A 23,205-nucleotide genomic window follows, 5' to 3' on the forward strand; every position below is an offset into this window, starting at 1 on the left:
TATATATATATCCTGCACATGGCAATTTTATGTTTTTAAGACTGCCACTGAAAAAATGAGAAGGCTTATACCTTGTTTGACAGTAGCAGATGGGTAAAGCTTGCCCTGTTTAACTTGCTCCATTGCTGTGTGTAAGGCATTGGACAAGAGTTCTGCAGTTTTAAGGTAGAGAACCAGCTGTTCTGCATGACTGAGGAGGCAATCACACGTAAAGTACTTTAAGTTAAACTCAATTCTAAAAGGACAAATGACACATTAAACACAATCGATACTTGTAGGATAAAAATCTGAATCACAGGTTTCTGTTTAAGAAATATTCAGCATCAGAAAATTCACTAGAGGCAGTCAAAAACCATCAAACGCAACAACTACATTTACACTTCAGATTAAAGTCTTCCCAAGAAAAAAAAACAAAAAAAACTTGAGAATGCCAAAAATCTCATCCTCTACAAATGAGAGTGCCTCAGGCTTTTTACTTTTGCCATGGTGTCCTGAGCAGCAGGCACTTGGGCAGTTTTCTCTTTTCTATTTGCTCCCAGCACTCTCTGGGCAAAATGCAAATATTCTTCATTTCAAGCTGAAGTACACAACAAAAAAAGTCCGGGTGCATAAAAACACAAAATGACCTACATGATGACTCCTTCACTACAACCCGCTGCTTTTACTTTAGTTTTTGTCCTGCAGCAAAGATGCATTCAAGCATATAAGCTTACAATTACATTAACATTACAGCAACAAAAATAAAAAATAATTAAATGTATTCCAATTTCTTTTTTCCATAGTAAGTCTCTGAGGCACCAATACAATTTAATAAAAATGTCCAAGACCCCAGAGGCTTATCACCAAACGCGGCGTAAAGCCAGGAAATCGCCAAGGTATCAATTCATCCAACAAAGAGGCACAGCCACAGCAGATACGGCCTTACCTCCACTCTCGGCTCAGCGAGCTTATCTGATCTGCTACCAGGCTCTGCTGCTGAAGGAGAGAGAGATGAGAAAAGTCCCCCTGCTCCCCTGTCACTGTAGCACCACGGGCAGCAGCCACCTCCATTAGACACAGAGCAAAATCCAATGTGAACCGCAGCCTTTGCACAGTGTCTGTATGCTCCTGCTGAACTCCGACAAGCACAGAAGAAAGACAGGCAGAGAAAGGGAGGGGAGGGTATAATGACAGAATTTTAAACGGTGGACACCAGAATGAGGTTTTGCATTCAATCTCCATCGGTGAAAAAAAGCCCAGGATTTAAAAAGAGACAGGTCATTCAGTGCTTTCCATAAATCCATTTCAGCTTTTACCTTAAATTACTTTTCTACAGTGTCGTGAACTAAAAGGAAAAAAAAGAAAGAAAAAACCCCCCCAAAAACCTCATTGACAATGTTTTCCATCCTTCCTTATGGCCAACACTCTTTAAAGGGATACTGAGTATTCTTTAGTTCAAGATCACCCTGACTGATGTACACAAGAACAGGAAAAGTCACTGCTACACACAAGCTCTGAACACAGAAGACTCCATCCTCATTACTTTCCAGAGGAATCTGGCATCTCACCTCCATCAGCGTCTCTTCGGGCAGCTCGGGAGCCTCGAAGGTGACGCGACCACCCATGTTGGCTGTGATGGGATCGGGGAAACTGTAACGAGGACTGGAAGAAGCCTCAAAGCCATCCAAACAGGTGCCTGTCGGAGGATGACGGCTGGTTAAGGAGCCTGCAGGGCTGCCTGAAGTGAATGAGCCTGCAGTCAGGGAAAGAGACGGCAGAAATGTTACACTCAATGCCCGAGGCAATCATTTTTCATCAGTGCAGCTGGCTTTCATGTTTCCTGATTGTTCATAAATACACACACACATATATACATACATACATACACACACACACACATACATACACACACATATACACACACTTACACACACCTACTCTTATGCTAACCAGAACATTTAATTTCCATGTTAGTTAAAATGAAAAACTCAGCTTTGTACTGCCCGACTGTGAATCATCGTAATACTGCCATCGTGCTGCAGATGCGATTTGGAGATGAATTACTTGTATTCAGCTCTGTCGACATGTTTTCATGCACAATACCTGAGTATTTTCTCTGTCTGGAGGTAAAGGGTGGAGTGCTGCCACTAGGTGGAGATCCTACAGTGAAAACCACCTGTGCTGGGCTGCCAGAGCCTCCCCCGCCACCCGGGGATCCTTGAGAAACAGAAGGAGGGAACAAATTTGACATTTTTCTCCCTATGAATCACTATCAGTTCCAAACCTTTACATGCGTCAGTGGTTAAACTGCAGAACAATGTGTGTTTTTTCGTTCATGCAACAGTCATGTCTACCTGTTATATCTATGGCTTTTTCAGAGGTCAGGTTCTCTGTGCTGCCTCGGTCACCTGCAGGTCCACCGGGTCCAAACGCAGCCATCAGCAGCACGTCGGACAGACCACCGGCACTTTGAGACCTGCTTCAAAGAAACATGACACAGAGACAAGGTGTTTATTCATTTCCTTCATTTTATTAATTAGCCATATCTATCTACATACTCTGTAATATAATTTTACATCATATTTGGATAATAAAACAGTACACTATATAATAAAAAGTCCAAAGAATAAAGAAAAGGTAGAGAAAGATTTTAACTCAGCAATGTGTGCTTTTAAGTGCCCAACATTGCCTGTTTTAAACTAATTTTACAAGACACAAGCTTCTCTGTGTACCCTGGTTCTTTGTGGATTGCATCATCGGGGAACATAAAACAAAGAACAGCAGAAACAAAACACGACCTTCCAAAGCTCTTGGTATCATCATTCCATCTGTGGATGCAATGAGGAGAATGGGTGACCGGTGTGGGTGCTTGGTGTACCAGGTCTCTGAGCTCTGCTGGGGCAGTCCTGCTGCAAGGAGAGCCTATGACCATACCCTGCTGTGTCAGGAAGGTCACCAGGTTTGGAGAACTCGGAGTCTTGGGGAATTCAAATGGTGGGATGGCCTGGGCGAAGAGGAAACATGGCGAAGAAAAAGGTTAGAAAGGTTGGGTTAAACCAGGTGGTGGTTTTGTCTTGTCTTGCGTACATAAAGAAAAAAACAATTTTTCTCTCTGTTTGACACACAAAACACAGACCTACCCTGGAGGGGGAGCCCAGAATAGTGGGGAGAGGATTACGCTGCATCAGCTCACTCAGTCTGGGAGAAGAGTGTAAGGGGCGGACAGCCATGAGTCCGGCTGAGGGAGTACCCAGAGGGTCCGAGTGCTGCTTTCGGATTTTTTGCCTGCCACCACCAGTGGCACAGTCCAACAGACAGGGGGCACTGTGGAGCCTTGTGCCAAGTCCTGCCCTCTGTGGTTGCTGCTGAGAATTCAGCCTGGGTTCAGTGTGCTGCAGAGCTGCAAAGTGGGACAGAAGGACTGCTAGACAGCAGGTGGCAATGCAACATGAAGTGTCAGACAGGCCTAGAAAACAACAAAGCTAGCAAAGATGGACATGTCCTGTCTAACTCCCCCGACAGCATACATGTCTGGGAAGAGAAGGTTCTGTGCGAGGAGGACTTGAAAGCAGCTGGTGAGAAAAGTATGTGATGGCGGTTTCATTTTCTCAAGCAATAACTTTTAAAACTTCTGACCACACTAACCCAAGAGGAAGAACACCACCACACTGTATTTCACCTCTGTCTGCAGTTCAGTTTTCATGCCAACCACTGGAAATCAATAATAATTTTAGAGGTTAAACTATTCAATAATTTATCATCATTTGCTCTGCTTGGTCTTTTTGTTAGTGGATTTTAATTTAACCTCCAGTTAAAGGTTAGAAAACTCCTCATCGCATGTTCACATGTCTTTGTCTGCTTAGAAGCCCCACATATTCAATTTATAAATACTCCAAAACAAAGAAAAATCTCAGCAAGTCATCGTGCATCAAAAGCTTAAACAACTCAGATAATTTCTGCTATATAAATGACAGAAGTAGATTTATATATACAAGTTATAAATGACAGTATTAAGTACAACTGAGCTTTAAAAAACAAACAAAGAGAGAAATAATCTCACTTTTCAGATTTCCTTAACAGTTTTTGCTCCTCTAGAAATCATTTGCACCAAAACAAACTTTCCCTGATCTCCTTATAACTAATATCTATAATTTATAATATGGTTACAAACAGACAAAAGACCGGCTGGTGTAGTTTTAATACCTTTCAAATATCGTCACTGGAGTTTGGCACCAACCAGTTAGCTCTAAGCTTGCACTCTATCACTCTACAGCTTCCATATTTTTAAGACAGGTTGATGCAGAAGCAAGTGAAGCATGGCCTTCAAGTTACCTTGAGGAGAGAGCTGCAAAGTTCTGGCACCTCCCAGGGAGAACCTGCGGGTGGTGGTGGTGGTGATGGTGGTGACAGCCCCCTGCCCATAGGGTGGTGAAGGTCCAGTCCTAGCACAGCCCAACAAGCTTCCACTGCTGCAGCGGCGCACTGGTGTTGACAGCCTAATGAAATGAGTCTTATGAGTCACTGCACTTCCATCAAGAAGTTTAAAAGCTAACCTGTAAATTTAGTTTTGCAACAGTGGAGTTTATACATTTATAAATGTGTGTGTGTGTGTGTGTGTGTTTCTTGATGCAGACCGTGGCGAACCATCCTGTTTGGTAGAATGGAGGTTTTGCTCCATACGCTGGTAATTCTGGACCTGAGTGGGGACTGGAATAGGCAATGACTGACCATGGTTTCCATAGCTACTTCCCGAGAACTCGCTGGGCCTGACAACAGTGAGAATAACCGAGGGTGCCAAGGGAACAGTTAGATAAGAGAGGAGACAGTCCGTGTGCTTTTGTACACACATGCGTAGTTAACACTTTCCAGAGGAAGCAGATGTGACTTATTAATTTGCACAATGTTTACGTACAAACAACACATCGACTAACATCACAAAACAAAAGATTAAGATGACAGTTGTGGAGTAACTGTGTATGTAATAGAGAGATAAACACTAGGACAATTAAGCTTGTTAAACTAATAAAACCGACTTAATTAAAAACCTGACAGTTTATAGTGAAGAAAATTTTGTGCATGAACCTTCGGTGCTTTAGTTGAATCCAAATTACTTTACCAGCTGCTTCTTTCTTGCACCATGTAACTATGCAATAGGGGAAATAATTACTTGATATTTTGTTGAATTTGTTCACTTACAAAGAAATACACAGTCTCTAATTTTGAAAGTAGTTTCAGCTATTAGTCTAACTATTCGGATATATCGCAGAAATTACTGTGAAGCCAGACGTGAGGTTGTGCTAAAAACATTGAAACCAAACAAAGGAGGGTAAACAGTTTTTAAAAGAAAAATATAAAGGTAAAATCAAAGGTGGTCAAAAACAGCCGATTCAACCCTAGACTCCAGAGGGTTAGGTGATGGAGTGGCCCAGACCAGACCTCAGTCCTTTAGAAAAATCTGCGGATAGAGCTGAAGCTTCGAGTTGCCAAGCAACCTGGAGGATTTAGAGAATTTCTGTAAAGAGGAGTGGGCCACAGTTGATGGTTTCAAACCTGCTGACCAACTGCAAGAAACCTCTTGCCGCTGTGCTTGCCAACAAGGGTTTCTCCATCAAGCCAAGTTTTTCTTATTCCATTCAGTGACACACAAATACACTTAAACCTTTTTTTAATAATATGTTTTTTGAATTTTTGTCCCTCCTTTAAAATTAAACTACAATAAAAATTAGAGACTGTTAATATCATTGTAAGTGAGCAAACTTGCAAATTCATCAGGAGATCACCTAATTAACTCCCCCACATTTACCACCATAAGAAACAATGTGGCTGTGTGCAGTTACCTGACAGGACTTGGTGATCCACTGTAGGAAGGCGAGTGCGGCGGTGTTTTGGCTTGGTTACACAGACCAGCTGATGCTAAAAGAGAGCTAATTAAAGTGGAGAAGAGAATAAAACCATCACAATGTTATTCATGAACAGTTTAGAGGGCGTACACTTTCACAGGTAATATAAGTGTGATTACTAACATAATTTATCTTCCTCTATAAGCCCGATTCTGTAACAGTGCCAAAGAAGTGCATTTAATTAACATATCAGCCGCTGTGCTGGATATTAATGAATAACTAGCTTTTGCTTCTCACCCGCTGTTCATTAGGCTGTCCTGCAGCACTTTACTCTCACTTGTCAGCTCACCTGCTGAACAAAAACAAAACTGTTATAAACTTGAACAGCCTCATAGCCCAGCGCTTCAGCTTGAGAAATGCAATATAAATGTCAGTCTATGGAAAGAAAAAAGGCTACAAGATGAATTCAAGTCTACTGAAGAGCTCCATGTAATGTTTATGCAGGGACTCGATGAAAAAGAAAAGTTTTCTTACTGGTGAAGTGAGCAGGCACTATCACAAAGTCATCTGTGTCACAGGAGGATGAGTTCTTGCTGCTGCCGCCACCTCCAGACGAGTCCTTAAGGAGAAAACCAGTGGCCTCCTGGGTGGGAGAGGCCAGAGCTTTGGCTCGCAACTGCTGAATCTCAGCAAGCGACTGCTACAGAGACAGGGAGACAGAAGGTGGCATATTAAACACAGAGGAGGAACGTATAAATTAGTCATCAGAGAAGGGAAAGGTGAGAAAGTTGTTGCTTCTATGAATGCAAATAAAACTTTACACTCATCAAAAAAAAAGTAAATACAAAAATCTCTGTTTTCCTCCAGAGGTCGCCGCTTTGGGAAATTAGTGCACATAAAAAAAATGATAAATTTAAAAAAGTTTTTGGCTTCTTTGGGGATCTTTTGGTGTTCGTGCTCATCCCCTCTGGGGGAAATGCTGGAGGAAATATAAGAAATAACAAACACAAACCGGCGGTGAGGCGAGGTGAGACGTGGAAGAGCTGCTACAAGAGCTGGCTGATGCAGAGCTGGGCAAACAAGTCATGGTCACAGTAGGAGTTGCTGAAATGAAATTCAACACAGTTGTTAGTTTCTGAAAAAAGAAACTTTGTGTGTTCAGAATTAAAGTCCACAGGACTTCCAGGTGTTATAACACCCGTTCTATCTTTACGTGACTGGCCTGACTATCAGATCTCATCCTGTAAACATTGCTTCAGCCACCTAGTTTTATTTTTAGGGTTATATTTTCTATTGAAGCAAATGGAACATATTTTGTATTTGTATCTATATTAGACCTAACTAAGGAAGTAATGCTGTTTATTCTTACTTACTCTTTTTCACAGATGAGCTAGCCTCCAGGAAAGGATGACAAAAAAAGTCATCTACCAGGGAGAATAAATATAATTAATGAGAGGAAGTTCACAGTTTTCCTCTGCATGCAACAAACTAAGAAAATGTAACAACATCTTTTGCATAAGCAAAGTTTGATCCAAACTTGCACGAGTGAAATATGTCGAGTATGAATGAACGTTAAACATTTTCTGACCAAAGTCCATGCGGTCTTTGTGGTTGCGCTGCAGCAGACCCAGCAGCAGCTGCCTCAGGTGGCTTGAAGTCTCTCTGGGAATGCTGTAAAACAAATACAACAACAATCAGTCTTTGCTTCATGCAAATGATTAAAAGGTCACAACTCTACATACAGCAAAACTCCACCTTCAACTCCTACGCTTCAACTCTTTATAGATTTTCTAGATTAAGACATTTCTGAGGCAATTTATATGTATTAGCAAACAAGAATAAATGAATGATTTATGGCTTTTTTCCAGGTCTTTGATAAGCTGACCTACAATATGGCATCTTAATAAGCCACAACTTTCAGATTTGTTTCTGCACTAAACATCCAAACAATACTTATATTCTAAGAAATACCTTTATAATAAATGCAGAAAACTACGACATTTTTTTTTTTTTTTAAACATATCGTCATTTCAACATAATTTCTTACTTGGGGCTGAGATTCTTGTTTTTTTCATAGAACAGCCGGAGATCTTGGGGACTGCTGGCCTGAAGATGGCAAAAAGTCACAGATATATTGGAAAAACATAAGAAAGTCTGTAAGAGTATGCATATACACACAGAGTAATTATACGATTACACTATTCTAGTGCATTGCTGTATACATTTTTATTATATCAGGTTTTGTCACTGCACTGCAAACAACACACTCCATTTACTTGAGTAACAACTTTTATGTACAGAGAACAAGGAAAACACAGCAGGTAATTTAAAAATGCTTTTGGATCAGTTGAGGAACAACACGCAACAGGTTTTGCTATATTACGCTTCATTTTAACACCATTGTCAACATCCACATTTGGCATCTTTAATCTACATTTAGCCCGATACAGGCTGAGGAAAAACAAAAGGGAGATTTTTTTTTTTAAATGTGTGATGTTAGAGCAGTTATAAGGAATACAGTACAGAAGCAGTGCATGACTGTAGCTGCCAAAGACAAAGAGAATAAAGAAGTCACAATGCTGGAGTTGTTGTTTTGTCCCTGCTGGTGTGCAGTCTGTACTGCTATTGCAAGAATGCCCACAGATTTGGAGCAAATGACAAAAGCAAAAATATTTTCTAATCTGTGTGCTAGTTATGACATCCTCACAATGAGCTGATATTCCAATGTTTCAGGCACTTTTGATTTGAGGTTTTTATCCATATCCTATCACATCAGGGATGCATGTGCCTGGTTTCAGTCTTAAAGTTCAAAGTTCAACATGTCAGTGGTCCAAAACATGCAGTCCTAAATAACAATCTTCAGCAAAAAGATTATCTGAAGGTCTTGAAATAGATGATAAGCCCCAACATAACAGTTTAGAAAAGCCTAAAACTGGAGCTCTCTTAAAGGCGCAGAGTGGACACACCAAATACTGGTTTGACTTCAAGTTTGTTACGGAAGAGGATCTGGGCCACCGGAGGAAAAAAAAAAAAGTGGGCACATCTTCTTTTCCAGAACTCTGAGGAAAAAAAGTCAGAATTCAGCATTCCGACTCTTTTTTTTTTTTTTTAACAGAATTCGTTTCTCAAAATTCTGAGATTAAAGTCAGAATTCTGACTTTTTTCTCAGAATTCTGGAAAGGGGAAAAAAAATAAAAAATAAAAATAAACGTGCCTGCCTGCCTCCCCCCCCCCTGGCTTGGCCAAGAATCATTCTGGATATTGTAAACTTTTATTTTACCTGAAAAGGAGCTTTTCCAGTCAGGCACTGAAACACTATTGTTCCTATACTCCACAAGTCAGCCTTGGCATCATAGTTTTGGGACATAATTACTTCAGGAGCCTGGTGAGAAAAATTAAAGGGGAGGTGAGATCAATTTTAAAACTTTAAGGGACAATTGATTATTAAATTGATATTATATTCATCCCTGTATTGTTTTACAAATCGCATTTAGTTAAAAATGTAACAAATAAATGAATGAATAGGACTGCAACAATCTCAAACAGCTAAAATCACCATATTTGAATCTGCCAACTGAAACATTTATTCACATTTAAACAGTTATTTCCATTTCATCAGTAACAATTACCCAAATTGTGCTTACCATGTACATAGGGGATCCACAGAGCGTGGCTGCCATCATGTTGTTCTGAAGGTACCTCGCAAAGCCAAAGTCCGCTGTGGACATAAACGTCCAGAAGGGAAGGAACGGCGGGGATACAGAAAAAAAGGGAAAAGAGGAGGATGAGTAAATATTTGGTGCCAGAAAGGAATCCAGGTGTACCTTCATAATATTTACATTGTGGCAAAAAAAAAATCATTTAAATAAGAGAAAAATGGAAAAACAGACTAGCAAAACAAACGAAAGAATATGCAATACTTGAGCGATAATGGGCGAGTCTTGGCGAGCTTATGATTTAGTTAAGCTCATGGAAATTTAGTATCATCACACTGGAGTTTACTTTGAATTATGACGTAATTAAAACACTTCTTAACCACAGAAGATCAATGTAGCACACTGGCTTGTTGATTTTATTTTTTTAGATGCATTGAACAAACATACCGTAGCCTAATACTGTATTCCTATACAAGTTTTTGTTATTTAATATAATACAATGAGAGAACACCTCAGCGTCGTACATTTGATTGCTTATGCATTATTTAAATGCTTTGTTGCGGTTTGTCAGGAGACTTATTTTTGTCAGTAAGGCTTTAAAACTGACGTAAATTTCTCCATCTTAGCAGTCAAAGCAATCACATTTGGCTTTTTGCAGGCCAGTTCTGGCCCTTGGGCCTTATCTTTAACACCTCTGCACTGGGTCATCACACAATGATGACCCAGTGCAGAGGTGTTAATAAAAATCTGGCTAAAGGCGACAGAAACTTTGCCTTTAGTCAGATGAGCTCCTAATACCAGACACCGTTTCAAGATGGGGCCCTGACTCACTTTTGGAGCTAGCCTCGTGTGATCATTTAAGTGTTTCTTTGCTTGTTTGTAGTATTAAGTCATAATTTTGTAATCCGTATATACATTTTATAAACAAAAACTCTTAAATGTCTAAAATGCACTCAGCCTCTTAAACGAATCAACAAACCGCTTGCGAAAAAAACCTTGTGTAGGTACAGCGTGTGCGTGCGTGTGTGTGTGTGTGTGTAGTCAGCTTGTTTGAGATTGCGGTGGCTTTGCTATGCATTCAGTCTCTAGAGGGGAAAAAATTAATAGGCTAAGGGACTAGTAGAGCTTCCAAACAGCTGAACACACTCGCTCTCACTCACTTGGGAAAGATACTTCATAATTATTCAATTTAATGCAATTTAGTTTTATTTATATAACATCAAGGCACTTCATATTGTAAGGTAAAGGCCTTACAATATTAGAGCCCCACCCAAACGATCAGACAGCTTCCCATGAGCAAGCATTTGGCGACAGTGGGAAGGAAAAATGTCCTTTTAACGGGAAGAACTCTGGCTCACAGAGGGGCAGGCATATGCCACGACTGGTTGGGGTGATGGGAAAGAGAAAAGAAGGTGAAAAAAAAAACAAAAAAACAAGGAGACTTTAAATGAATGAAACACCATTTCTTCTTCTTTTTTTTAAGTCATTTCCTTTTAAGGCACATTGTGAATTATACCAGCATCTCTGATCTGTTGCCTTGAGCGATGTATACAGTGAAGCTGTAACACTTAACAAAATAATCAACCTCTGTGGGAGAAGACTTTAAACGGCTGGTGTCCACTGCTGTCTCTCCTGACAAGACCATGTTTTTCCCAGAAAGTTTTCCATTTATTTATGAAGCTCACATGCTGGACGCCACTCGGACAGCCAGCAATTAGTGACATACAGCTAAACATGTCAAGCTTGGTCCGACTGGGTATGGGATCAGAGAAAACTACAGAGTATGACATTATTTTGGTAAAGTTACACACCTGCTCCATAGCCTTAGCCAGGAATTTCAAATTTACTTCAATGTCGCCTGCTCTGGCACCTGGAATACTTCTGACTGTGTCCACTGGGGTTTCTAGTTTCATGTTTTTAAGAATAGAGTCACCAATAGCCAGACACTTATTGATTACTTTCTGTTGCACCAATATCATCTTCTACCACATCAATCAATTTTAAACTGGATGACACAAGTGCATCTTGTAGTTGTAGAAAGCGTCTTTGCTTTGCGGCATTTTTAAACAGCGTGCACTCTCAGAAGAACAATAGCAACACTGCAGAGGTAAAATGTGAAATTCTATATGTAATCAATTTCTTCAAACAAGTTTAGCCTTCTGAGCTTCGGGTAATCAATTACCTCAGGGAAATCATTATGAGATCCCATTGCAATAAAACTAACTGTCTATAAAAAAAGTTGATTACGTTGTAGGAATTTCCATAAGGAGATTTTGAGATTCAATTATTTTTTTGCTCCTGTAAATTGTTCTGCTGCTTTAAATCCCACAAGTTTTATATTTTAAATGTTTTGCCATCACTTTAAAAAAAATGTATTCTTGTTTGGCATATTAATCAACAGATACTACAGAGCTTAAAAAAATCTTAAAGTCTCCTAAAGTGTGTTGAAATGCTTAAAAAAAAACAAAAACAAACAGTATGTATAATCGCCTTAAAGACTCTCACATAACCAAACCTACCAATCTTGATGCAGGTGTTGTTGGAGTGTGACTTGCATCCTGGTGGGTAAGAAAGCAGGATGTTCTGTGGCTTGAGGTCCCTGTGAATTATTCCTTTGGATTGTAGGACCCTCATGGCTCCTGCAATCTGCTGCAGGAAAACCCGAATAGTGTCCTCACTCAGTGTGCCCTTAGCTGAAGGAAAAGACAAAGCAAATATCAATTAATCACTAACTTTGATGTGAATCCTACAGGTTACGATGCAAGTAGAATTTTCTTAATGAGGACACAACATGATGATATCGGTAAACCTATCACGGACTGAATGAATCTCTCTTAGTTTATAGTTGGAATACAATGATTTTATGCAACAGATCATTTTAATACATTTCCTAAATTATCTGCAGCGTGTGTTTATTCCTGGGTTCTCTAATATCACCCAACTGTCATGTCCTCTTTTGTGTCTCCAGCTCAAAATGATACAGTATTGCGTTATGGACACTTCCTTGTCTACAATTGCTCCATGTCCACGTCCCTTCCAGCAGACTTTTAAAAGACATGCTGTATTCGCCTTGAGCTGGAAGCAGTCTAGGTCATTTATTACAATGGGGAGAGGATCCAAACCCATTTTTCAATCATGCTGGCTATTAATAGAATAGGATGGGATTTCTATTTAGAGTCTGGGTGCAAAATTACAGGAAGTTTGACGGATATCACAAATGGATTGATGGTCCTGGCTATTTGAAGCCCAGAGAAGTTTGGTGAGGATACGACGAAGCTGGGAAAATCTGTAGTGCTGAGAAATTCCCAGTTTTCTACCATTCTGACTCAAAAGTGAGCACAAGGTGGCTCTAAGTATATGATCAAACACTGTACTGTGTTTATTAAAAGACAGAGGAACAATGCAGAGAGCTGTCTCTGGTCTGATTATTCTTTAGGCACTTGTTACGGCCCTAGCAGGGCCTCTCTCCTGAAGGTGCCTGTGTGGGCGTGTCCCACTACCTCTTCTGCCTGAGGTGCCACCTTTCCCTTTTGTGCAGCTGACTCTCATCAGTAATCAAGGAGATTTAAGCCCAGGGAAAAGTGAGCTCTGGGCCAGAGTGCCAGTAGTGTGGTTACAGCTTGTGCGCTGAGTGGTTGTGTTTGCAGCTAGTGAGCTGTGTCTTTGGTGGTTTTCAGCTAGTGAGCTGCTCTTTCTTTTTGGCTTACGTTTTACTTTATTGACCAACGCCTGAGTTTTGTTTGTTTTCTTAAATGGTGATAGCGGCTTGTCTGTCTCTTTTAGTTAGTATAAATTGAATCTTTAATAAAACTCTTTAATTGAACCCTTTTGCCTCCTTGACTCCTTTTTCTGACCTGGTCACTTTTTGTTACCTCCCTCTCCCCGCCTAGACCCCTCAGGGGAACGTAACACACTATTAAAACGTTTGGGTCCAAATCTGTTAGTGACAAGCCAAATCTGCTGCTGCTGCTGCTTTCAGGGCTAAACAGCCTGAAGTCTCACAAAACAAAGATGTGACCTGAGTGTTGGGAGGTGACAGAAAAATAACTGTCATAACCAGCACCTCCCTTTGAGAAATTCACTCTGACAAATTCTTTAACATAAACGTTTTGTCACAAAGTGCTTTACTGGAGGCTTTTACTAATTTAAGGTTATAATTAAGACTATTGATGATTTGGCCATCATTGCAGAATCCATTTTTTAGTTCTATGGTTGCTCTGCTGTTCTCTTATTTCTGAAATTTAAGCTCTTTCCTGAACACATGTCTATGCCAAATATCATCATTTACATACCAATGAAAATATGCCAAAAGTCCAGTTTTCATCTCGCTTGCTAGGAAACGGATATAATCGTTGTGTTCAGATAAAAGAGAAGGGCATTCAGGGCCTGCTTTAGATCTAGAAAGACTTTTGAGCAAAGATTTTATTCCTGATTTAACTGATTATTTGGATTAAGAAGCATTTTGAGTACATTGAGCATAAGTAGATAAACTGTTGCACTTACAGTGTAAGTAGTCAGCGAGATCGCCGCCGTTGCAGTACTGTGGTTAAAAATAGTGACAGGGCAGGAATGAAGGGGAGGGGGAGAGAGATGAAAAGGAATAGCATTAGAAAACACAGGTAGCACCGAGGACTGAGGTGTAACCACAGTGAAAAAGACTGAGATCACACAGCCTCTGAAGCAACTAGAAAGCAGCAGAGATCAGAGGAGTGATTTGCCGAAGAGTGATGTGTTTACAGATTTATACCCTTGTTCCCATTCCCAGCATTAATATGAATGAACCCAGAAAAGGACGGGCTGTGACAGGTGAGGCCGTAAAATGCTGCCTCACAAGTAGTTTAATCTCTCAGACACACAGATCAGCATAAAGAAATCTGCTTTTGACTTGTGGTATAGATCTAGACAGCAATTGTATATTTTTATTTTAATGGCAAAGTACATGACAGAACACATTTGACAGCAGAAGATTAAAATGAGGATAAGAAATCCAAAGTTCTTCTGCCTGGCTGTCAATGTCGTGTACACTCACTAGCCACTTTGTTAGGTACACCTGATCATCTGACCACAGAGAGTGAGCCACAAAAAAGGAAATATTCAGCGAGCGGCAGTTCTCCATGTAAAATACCTTCCTGAGGCCACAGGAGAATGACCATTTGGTAGAACCAAGGTTTGCAGAAGACATCTGCAAACCTCTGAATGCATATGTCGAACCTTAAAAAAGGTGGACTACAGAAGCAGAAGACCACAGTAGGTGCCACTCCGGTCAGCTAAGAAACAGGATACTGGGACTTCAAGTAAAGGGGGAGGTCACCAAAATTGGACAACAGATAACTGGAAAAATGTTGCTGGAGCTGATGAGTCTTGATTTCTGCTGCAACAGTCAGATGGTAGGTTCAGAATGTGGTGTAAACAATATGAAGGCATGAATCCACAAAAAATCAGCAGCATCTGTGTGATGATATCAAGTCGATATAGACCCAACCCTCTTGAATCTATGCCACCGAGATCTGAGCCAGTTCTTAAGTCAAAGAAGTCAGAGATCGAACCTGGTACTAGCAAGGTGTACCTAATAAAAAGTTTAGTGAGTGTATATGTATTTTTACAAAATACATTAACAAAAATAGCAAGCAATTTTTAATCGCTTTGACAAATACTATAAAAAAAATTTACATTGATAAAACAGTCTGGCATGTTCCCTTGAAGAAATTATTTAAAATGCACAAAACAAGAGTATGAGCATCAAAAGAATCAAAAGCAATTTGAGAACTCACAACTCCCTCCATTTATGGACTTTCCCCCTCTAATTCATAATCAGGACAACAGCATCAAATCACAGCAAAAAGAGTAGTGGCTGTTAGCCATTTAACCCCCCCACAGATGCCAGAGGAGACAGCTAATTTTAGCCCTGTTAGAGTTCAGACAATACAGCGCTGAGCAAACAAAGCCAAACATCCCAGCAAGCTTACCTCCATTACCAGGTACACTGAGCTGGCAGTTTCCTAAAGAGAAGGGAGATAAGAAGAGTGGGGGTAAACACACACACGCCAGTGGCAGACAAAGCAGAAGGAACAGATGGTTCCTGTACACACCACTCATGTTAAAGCAAGCTAACGAGGTGACTTAGACTAGAAGTATCAAGCAGCTTAAACAGATGCAGAAAAGCGAAAATAAGTGGCTAAAATCCAGATACAGATACCGACAAGTCTATAAAAGTTGCACAATGGGAGGAGGATTAAAACACCAGGTCTGTATAGGCAGAACCAACTGATACCCCTGAAACACCCGTTTTCTTTTTTTCTTTGTTTCTTACACAATAAATATGGAGGTGGTGTGGATTAAAAAAAAACACACAAAAAACCCCCACTTGAATTGTATGTCTGCCATCAGAAATTAGGAATCCGAGTGGAAATAAATACCAAACAAAACAAAGACAAAAAAAGGCACTGGCTATTGGCCAAATGATTTTATATACCACCCAAAAATTCAATTAGTGCATCCTTAAAAAGCAAAATCAACAATAAAAAAAAATAAAATAAATACTAACAGAGAAGGTGGACTCTGTCCTCAGCAACATTAACAAAGCAACGGGCGACAAGTGTGAATCAGTAACAAGCGAGTCATATTTTCTCACATCAACACCAAGATAAAAAACAAATAATGGATCATTTAGAAATTATTCCTTACTGAGAACTTAGAACCACAGAAACTCAAACATCTATTGTGCACTTTGGAAACAGTCCAAAACTTATTTTAAAAAAAGGAAAACTTTGTGAAGGGTAGTCAAGCCCATTTTAAAAAACCTCTCTTATCTCATGGCAACAGACGACTGTAGTCTCTCTCTGACCTCCATTCAGTATCTCACTAAAGCCAGCAGTCAGAGGCCAGACTGTTTTATACAGTTCAGCTGAGTCAGGCTTTCTGAATAGTTGTCGTTGGCTTTATTAAAGATGGACGGCCAAACACAAGCAACCAGTGAGTTTAGGGGCGGTGGGGAAACACTAAGCTAGGTAAATAACATTTGATGAAATAGTTAAATAAGAGGTTTGGTGTTGTTGCCGTTTGCCATGGCACTGTAATAGCTTACAATAAAAAAAAAAAAATCTGAACTACGTCCTGGGTTATAATGACTCAGTCACACTCGAGTGAAAACTGGACTTTGGGGTTTGGCTCAGCTGATTGCCAACTGATTATATTCCCAAATAAAACCAAGGTTGTCATTTGGCAGTTCAATAAAATTTCCAGATTTCTTTTTCAAATCTGTGAGACTCTGGTTGGACTTCGTGTGAACTTCAGCTTCAATTTCAACGAATCGCTTTATTATCAGAAACAGATTGCATGCGATTGACAACTTGACCCTGTTTGAATGAGTCTGAATTCTTTAGCCAATATTCAGTCGTACGCTGACAGCAGGTGAAAGGGTTTCTTTTTCTATATGTCACTAGATGTACAGCTTGAGAAGATCTTGACAATGGTGGTATTTGTGGCCATGGCTCTGACTGGCTAGTTGACTTTTTCAACTGTCAAACAATGGTTTAATATCAAGACAGATCAGTCGATCTGAGTACAGCAAACAGATTCAAAGGTCTGGACCCAGATGAGTAACACTAACCCTTCAAAATTGAAAGCCTACAATACACAAATATTTGACTTGCAAACCCATCTTCAGTCCCTTTCATTGCTGGTTTCCAGAGCTTGGTTTGGTGTCAGTTTCTTTAGGACCTAATTAGATAGATGGATGGATTGCCAGCTAAGAAGATCAGCACTGTCGTGCCACAACAAACCTGAAATCTTAGAGCCCAGCTCCAACTATCCCCAGCCAGCACGGACGATAAAGAGAGAACAGGGTATTTTTTAAGGTTCTGCATGTCCAGAGAAATGATTGTTGCTAATTATTTCAGTGCTTTAGTGTGTAAGCAGCAAGCAGCTCATATGATAGCATGCAACACTGTTCTTCCATTATGAGTAAGCTGTCAAGCTTAACCGATATGGGCAGAGAATGATAGCTCAAACCCCCAGTCCGCTAATGAAACTTTCAATATGTGCACAGTTTTCATTTTCTCTTCACACAGAGAAGGAGGATCTCATCTCTGTTCTTAAGAGTCAAGGATTCACATTTCATTTAAAAATAAATAAGCAGATCACAATGAAACAACCTTCAAAACTTCTTTGCAACTTTTTAAAATTACAAACATTTTTAAGAGATTTGTTCCAGACCAGTTTCTTCAAAGACACAGCATCAGCTACCTGCTGTTAGTCTGCAAGAACAACGCAGCCTTTGAAATTAGCAGAATTTGCACATTTGATGTTTTTTTAAACCAGATGGCAGTTTGTTAATCAAGAACTACAAAGACAGAAGAAACATCTGGTGAGTTCAGATAAGAGTTTGTGTGTGGAAGTAAGGAACATTATATCTAAACTAACTAGCAGGTGCGGCCATCACAGAGACATCACTGAGAGTGTGGACTCTGATTAAAAATGCAACACCTTTTGTTTATTATGGTGAGCCAGGATATCTGCTTCTCTAACCATGAACAACTGGTAAAGAAGCATTAACACAGTAGCCTGTGCCCTGATCAACTTGTTTCTGCCTACACGCACAACTTAAATTGCTACACTTCAAAGAAAGACTTAATAAAAGGAGGCCATCAAGAACAGGCCACGTAGCAGCAGAGAGAATTTAAGCACTAGAAGGGTTGGCCAAGTTCAACGGGCCAAAAAACCAGAGTCGCCAGAGCAGAAACAAACAGTTTTAAAACAAACAAATGTTGGAAAGCCTCATTTAACAAATAGGTAAGCCATAACTGTGCAACTAGCATGAGACTAGGGCTGAACGATATATCGCATTTGCGATAATATCGCGACATGATCAAGTGCAATTTTCTAACCGCAAAGGCTGTGATTATACTCTGGACATGTCCAAATTCATGGGCTGCATCCTCCTGAGGCCGCATTTGTAGACCGATTACGTCACAGCGACGCGCCGAAGGCTGTCCAAATTACTACCATATCCCAGAATTCATAGCGCGGCCCAGCCAAACTCCAGTTTCCAGCAATGGCGGCCGCTACTAAGTTTTAAAATTACTCATACTAATCTTTCTGGGTCACAAAATAAACTTTTAACATATTTTCAGGCGAGAAAGTAGTTGTGTAAACATCAAATATCTGCTCGGTTTATCAAGATATCCCATATTTGCAAAAGTGCTTCGACGTTTTCAGAGGCGTTTGCTACCCACCAGCTCGACAGCTAGCCGGAAGCTCGAGGATTACTGATGCGGCCCAGAACGGCACAACTCCCGGCACATCATTTTCAGATCACCGCGGAGTTTCGCTGCTCGGGTTAAACGTAATATATAAGTCACTTAGACAACCTAAAAATGTTATTGTTGGGCTTTTTTCAGTGTTTTGTTTGTTCGTGAGTAAATCGGTTTGGCTGAGATTAAAGTTATTAGATTAGATAAAATAAAACTTTATTAATCCCCCGGGTGGGTTCCTCCTTGGTTTTCACACAGCTGACTAAACGTCAAACAGAAAACTTATTAAACAGAAGTATGAGACAGTCGAGAATTTACACCAGTGTCTGGTTATATTTTAGATAGCAAGAAGCAGACGGCCGAGTTTATTAAACTCCACCGAGACAGCGGTGACGCTAATCAGAGGTTTGTGTGTGTGTGTTTATACAATTGCTATTATGTTTGCACTTTATGTGTAATGTTACTGACTGCAGAGATCAGTAAGATGTGTGTATTTTTTATTTATTAGTTTTATTATTTTTTAATTGAATGACTGTCTAGTAGTTCACAGATGTCGAAAAACTGAGTGTGGTAAAGCCACTGATTTTTTTTATGTATATTTCTGCAATCTGCACATTGTACTGACTTTCATTTTAATGTTTACACCAGGGTTCCTTGTCAGCACTTTATGCTCAGATGTTTGTAAGCTAAAAATAAACTATTGTGTATGTTCAAATATACTGTTGTGATTGAAGAAGTTAAATAAAAATGTCAGTCATCAATTCATGCATCACCTCATGTCATCATAACAGAGGTCTGTCTTCCAGGAAAGAACAGTTTAAAATTAATGTAATATAGTATTGGCCATACTATATGATGTATTGCTTGTCTTTGTTTAATAATACAGAAGACAAAGACCTTAAAAAATAATCGCATATCGCATCGCAATCTTGGGGCAAAAAATCGCAATTAGATTATTTTCCATAATCGTTCAGCCCTACATGAGACACAAGTGGGTCATGTGGAAAAGCCACATCCAGCAGCCCATCTGCTCCGCTTTCAGCTGCTGTCTAACAGGGAAAAATGAGAAACCTTAACATGTGATTTTGACACCTGTGAATGTGATGCTACATACCTGAAAGTCCAGTAAAGCAACAATGTTCTCATGCTTGAGTTCCTACAGAAAAGACAAAATACTTCAGGTCACATATCGTTATCATCATCACATTTCTTTTTACATGCTTGTTCAGGTCAGGGCATTCTTGTAGTCTGTGAGAAGCTTCTGAGTACTCATTTTCACTATAACAAACTCTGCGTTTAGTAAGACAATCATGCTGAGATAACCACTCCTCATATTTCACTAACACATCTGGCACGTGGCCAGCTGTGAATACCATATTCAGAATACCATACCAGGTTCAGATGCCAGGTGACAGATTTAACTACGAAAACATACATCAATCAATCTGATGTTGAACACTAGGCAGGGGGTGTTCTTTTGTCTCTCTCTGAACTTGACTTACCTTCAGTATTTTGATCTCCTTCCCCAGCAGAGTCTGAGATTTGGCTAGGTTCTTCTTGTTGATGCATTTTACTGCCACCTCCCAGTCATGTTTCTGGAGCACAGAAACTCAAGTCATTTGAAGAAAGAAATAAAACACTGCAGAGAATGAGGTGTGCTCGAATGTCAGAAAGTGTCTGCACTTTGTCTCACTGCACTGACATCTGTCAAATGTATGGTTTGGTAAAAGGAAATGTAAAGTGTCACACTATGGCATATTTGTTTGTTGACTACCATGAAGTGTTGGCCTACAAGGAAATGACTTGCTGAGAGTGTAAACAGCCAGAAGGTCTGATTGCTAAGGGTTTTCTCCTCTTTTTAAGGCAGACTCCCATGCACCATATTTCATATAAATCACTGCAGTGACCTTGGCAGTGGATTTTCTGACCTTGCAGCAAAATTAAAGGCAGTTCACTACCGTATTGTAAAATGCACTGAAAACAGCGGATGAAAATTATTCTGTTCACTTCAATTTTATTTATATAGCACCAAATCACAACAACAGTTGCCTCAAGTCTCTTTATATTGTAAGGTAAAGACCAAACAATAACACAAAGAAAACAGAAAACCCCAATAATCATATGATCCCCTATAAGCAAGAGATTTGGCAACAGTGGGAAGGAAAAACTCCCCTTTAACAGGAAGAAACTTCCTGGTCTAAAAGGACCAGGCTCAGGGAGGGGCAGCCATGTGCTGCATCCGGCTGGGGTGAGGAGAGGAGGACATGCTGTTGAGAGAGCCAAATATTAACACCAGATAATTAAATGCATTATGGGAATCCCCCAGCAGCCTAGTCATATAGCAGCATAACTTTGTGCTCTTCTGCTATCTGTACCTGAGCTGTGGAAACGCACAAATTTCCCTGCTGTAGGATCAATAAAGTTTTAGCTTATCTTAGGATTCAGGTCCACTTGATCCAGCCCTAACAATACGCTTTATCAAAAAGAAAAGTTTTAAGCCTAGTCTTAAAAGTAGAGATAGTATCGGTCTCCTGAATCCAAACTGGAAGCTGGTTCCACAAAAGAATGGCCCGAAAACTGAAGGTTCCCATTCTACTTTTAAATATCCTAGGAAAAACAAGCAAGTCCGCAGAGAGCGAAGAGCTCTAACGGGGTGAAATTATCTGTCTGCCAATGTAGTAAAGAAGCAACATAGATGCTTCAGGCCCACATGATCCCCTGAGTGGATTACACGTCTCAGGATGGAGCATTTCCATTTCATATCCATCCATTCTGGGTGTAGTACATGTTTGAACATGTCTATTTGGCCTCAGTGTGGAGCTTTCTAAGGAAAACAATACGTGTCTGGTGGCCTATATTTACATTAGCGACGCTGACACACAACATCTGCACCACAAGCCAGCCACAAAAATAAAGGCAGTCACACAATAACCAGGCATGCTTTCATAAAATGTGTCGCAAGTATTTAAATAAAGTATTTCAACGTTTTTTAATACAGCTTTGTTATTTCAAGGAACATCCTGTATGTGAGACTAGGCCTCTTAAGGGCGTACAATGACAACAACTACACCAGATGGCGACCTACATTTAACAGCGCAACAAATCTGCCTTAAAAAAAAAAAAGACAACGGATTTCTTTATAGCAGCAATAAAACGTATTATAAACTTGCAAAGGGGTAATACTCACCTCTCGGTGTCTACCTTTAAAGACCACAGCAAATGCGCCATGCCCTATCAGGTCCTTCCGACTGAACTCAAATTTCCCCACAGTCTCCATGTCGAGCCAAAGTCTTTACTTTTACACTACTAAGACCTGGACAGATAACCAGGAGACCTCAGGTCACCCTTCTTGTTAGAGAGTCCTTTCTCCTCTGTCAACTGGGGCCAGCTGCAGCGACGTTCAGCCCCTCTTTCTTTTGCCATAGGCTGCCTACCTTTCAAACCGGCCTCTTCTCTCATGTTAACACGGATACACTTTGAAGTTTTTATTTTTATTTAAATCGTGTTACTTCTGACAAAGCCGTGAAGCAAGCTCCATCTTTGACAGTGCGGCCAACATGAAGTTAGCTAACTTAACGAACGACTTTCCAGCTGCTGTCTCGGTGGTGCCACCTTAAAAAGCAGCTCGCTGCGTTTTGTTTATATACAGGAGGTCCTGACTTCTGTCGCCTAAGCGTCCGTACAGGCGAAACGAGCCACGGTATTAAACTCAAAAGAAAAAAACAGGTCTAAATAGCAGAGACCATTGCTAACCCCCCTTAATGCACTGCAATTAGCAGCTGACTCGCTGAAGTCACAACATCGCTCGTGCCGTCGAACGCAGTCTAGCTTCTGAAACAAAGCGCATGCGCATTGCGATTAAAGCTGTGGGTTTGACGTCACGGAGCGTCCCTAAAATGAAAGAGTAGATTTGCTTTAACTTTATTAAACAAGATCAGACTGGAAAAAGAAGACGCTTCGTCTCAGTATAAAACAATGCATCAGATAACTATTATGTGCGGATGCGTGCTAATGTGTACGCTGGAAAAATAGGCCGAAGCAGAAAACGAGAGAAAGACAGGTCCACTAAAGCCTTTGTTTACTTAGTTATTTCACACGGAAAAATGGCAATCAAAAATCTTTAAAGAAATAAAAATGTTATGAGATCTTTTTAAAAAAATTTTTTTTTATTAAACCATGGTCTTCATTAGAATCCTGTGCCAAATAGAAATAAATTGAGCATGCGAATATTTATCACAAACCCATGTTTTTTCTTCATTAGATCATGATGAAACATGTCCAATGTTTAAAGTGAGAAATTTTATAAGTTTTAAGACCAAAATTAAATCATTTTGAAATATTTTTAAAAAAAAAAAAAAAAAAAAAAAAAACAGGCCGAGGGGACGTATGCAGCATCCGTCTGAATGCTGCACATACTGCATTCATTACAACAGCATGGCTTCGTAATAGAAGGGTACATATTTAGTGCATGAAGCTAAA

General features: G+C 40.1%; 1 protein-coding gene across 2 annotated transcripts in view; it reads right to left on the reverse strand.

The window, feature by feature from the left end:
* ulk1b (unc-51 like autophagy activating kinase 1) overlaps positions 1-22,566 on the reverse strand; it is a 24,390-nt gene extending 1,824 nt beyond the window's left edge. The window contains exons 1-24 of one of the 2 annotated variants that reach the window (XM_005735336.1): positions 21,914-22,566; positions 20,229-20,321; positions 19,841-19,882; positions 15,442-15,474; positions 13,979-14,015; positions 11,995-12,168; positions 9,464-9,537; positions 9,100-9,201; positions 7,867-7,925; positions 7,408-7,490; positions 7,193-7,243; positions 6,832-6,923; positions 6,354-6,519; positions 6,117-6,168; positions 5,817-5,903; positions 4,614-4,745; positions 4,312-4,475; positions 3,120-3,379; positions 2,778-2,983; positions 2,334-2,455; positions 2,083-2,196; positions 1,548-1,732; positions 926-1,110; positions 72-190 (exon numbers count right to left, since the gene is read on the reverse strand). In XM_005735336.1, coding sequence (XP_005735393.1) covers positions 72-190; positions 926-1,110; positions 1,548-1,732; positions 2,083-2,196; positions 2,334-2,455; positions 2,778-2,983; positions 3,120-3,379; positions 4,312-4,475; positions 4,614-4,745; positions 5,817-5,903; positions 6,117-6,168; positions 6,354-6,519; positions 6,832-6,923; positions 7,193-7,243; positions 7,408-7,490; positions 7,867-7,925; positions 9,100-9,201; positions 9,464-9,537; positions 11,995-12,168; positions 13,979-14,015; positions 15,442-15,474; positions 19,841-19,882; positions 20,229-20,321; positions 21,914-22,003 — 2,722 coding nt within the window. In that variant the 5' untranslated portion in view covers positions 22,004-22,566. Of the gene's footprint in view, positions 1-71; positions 191-925; positions 1,111-1,547; positions 1,733-2,082; positions 2,197-2,333; positions 2,456-2,777; positions 2,984-3,119; positions 3,380-4,311; positions 4,476-4,613; positions 4,746-5,816; positions 5,904-6,116; positions 6,172-6,353; positions 6,520-6,831; positions 6,924-7,192; positions 7,244-7,407; positions 7,491-7,866; positions 7,926-9,099; positions 9,202-9,463; positions 9,538-11,994; positions 12,169-13,978; positions 14,016-15,441; positions 15,475-19,840; positions 19,883-20,228; positions 20,322-21,913 lie in introns of both variants that reach the window. The other variant, XM_005735335.1, reaches the window with a different exon arrangement.
* Between the last annotated feature and the right edge of the window lie 639 nt (positions 22,567-23,205).

This window comes from Pundamilia nyererei, unplaced genomic scaffold, assembly GCF_000239375.1.
Source record: "Pundamilia nyererei isolate P.nyererei 1_Seehausen unplaced genomic scaffold, PunNye1.0 scaffold00063, whole genome shotgun sequence".
In the NCBI taxonomy this organism is placed as follows: Eukaryota; Metazoa; Chordata; class Actinopteri; order Cichliformes; family Cichlidae; genus Pundamilia; species Pundamilia nyererei.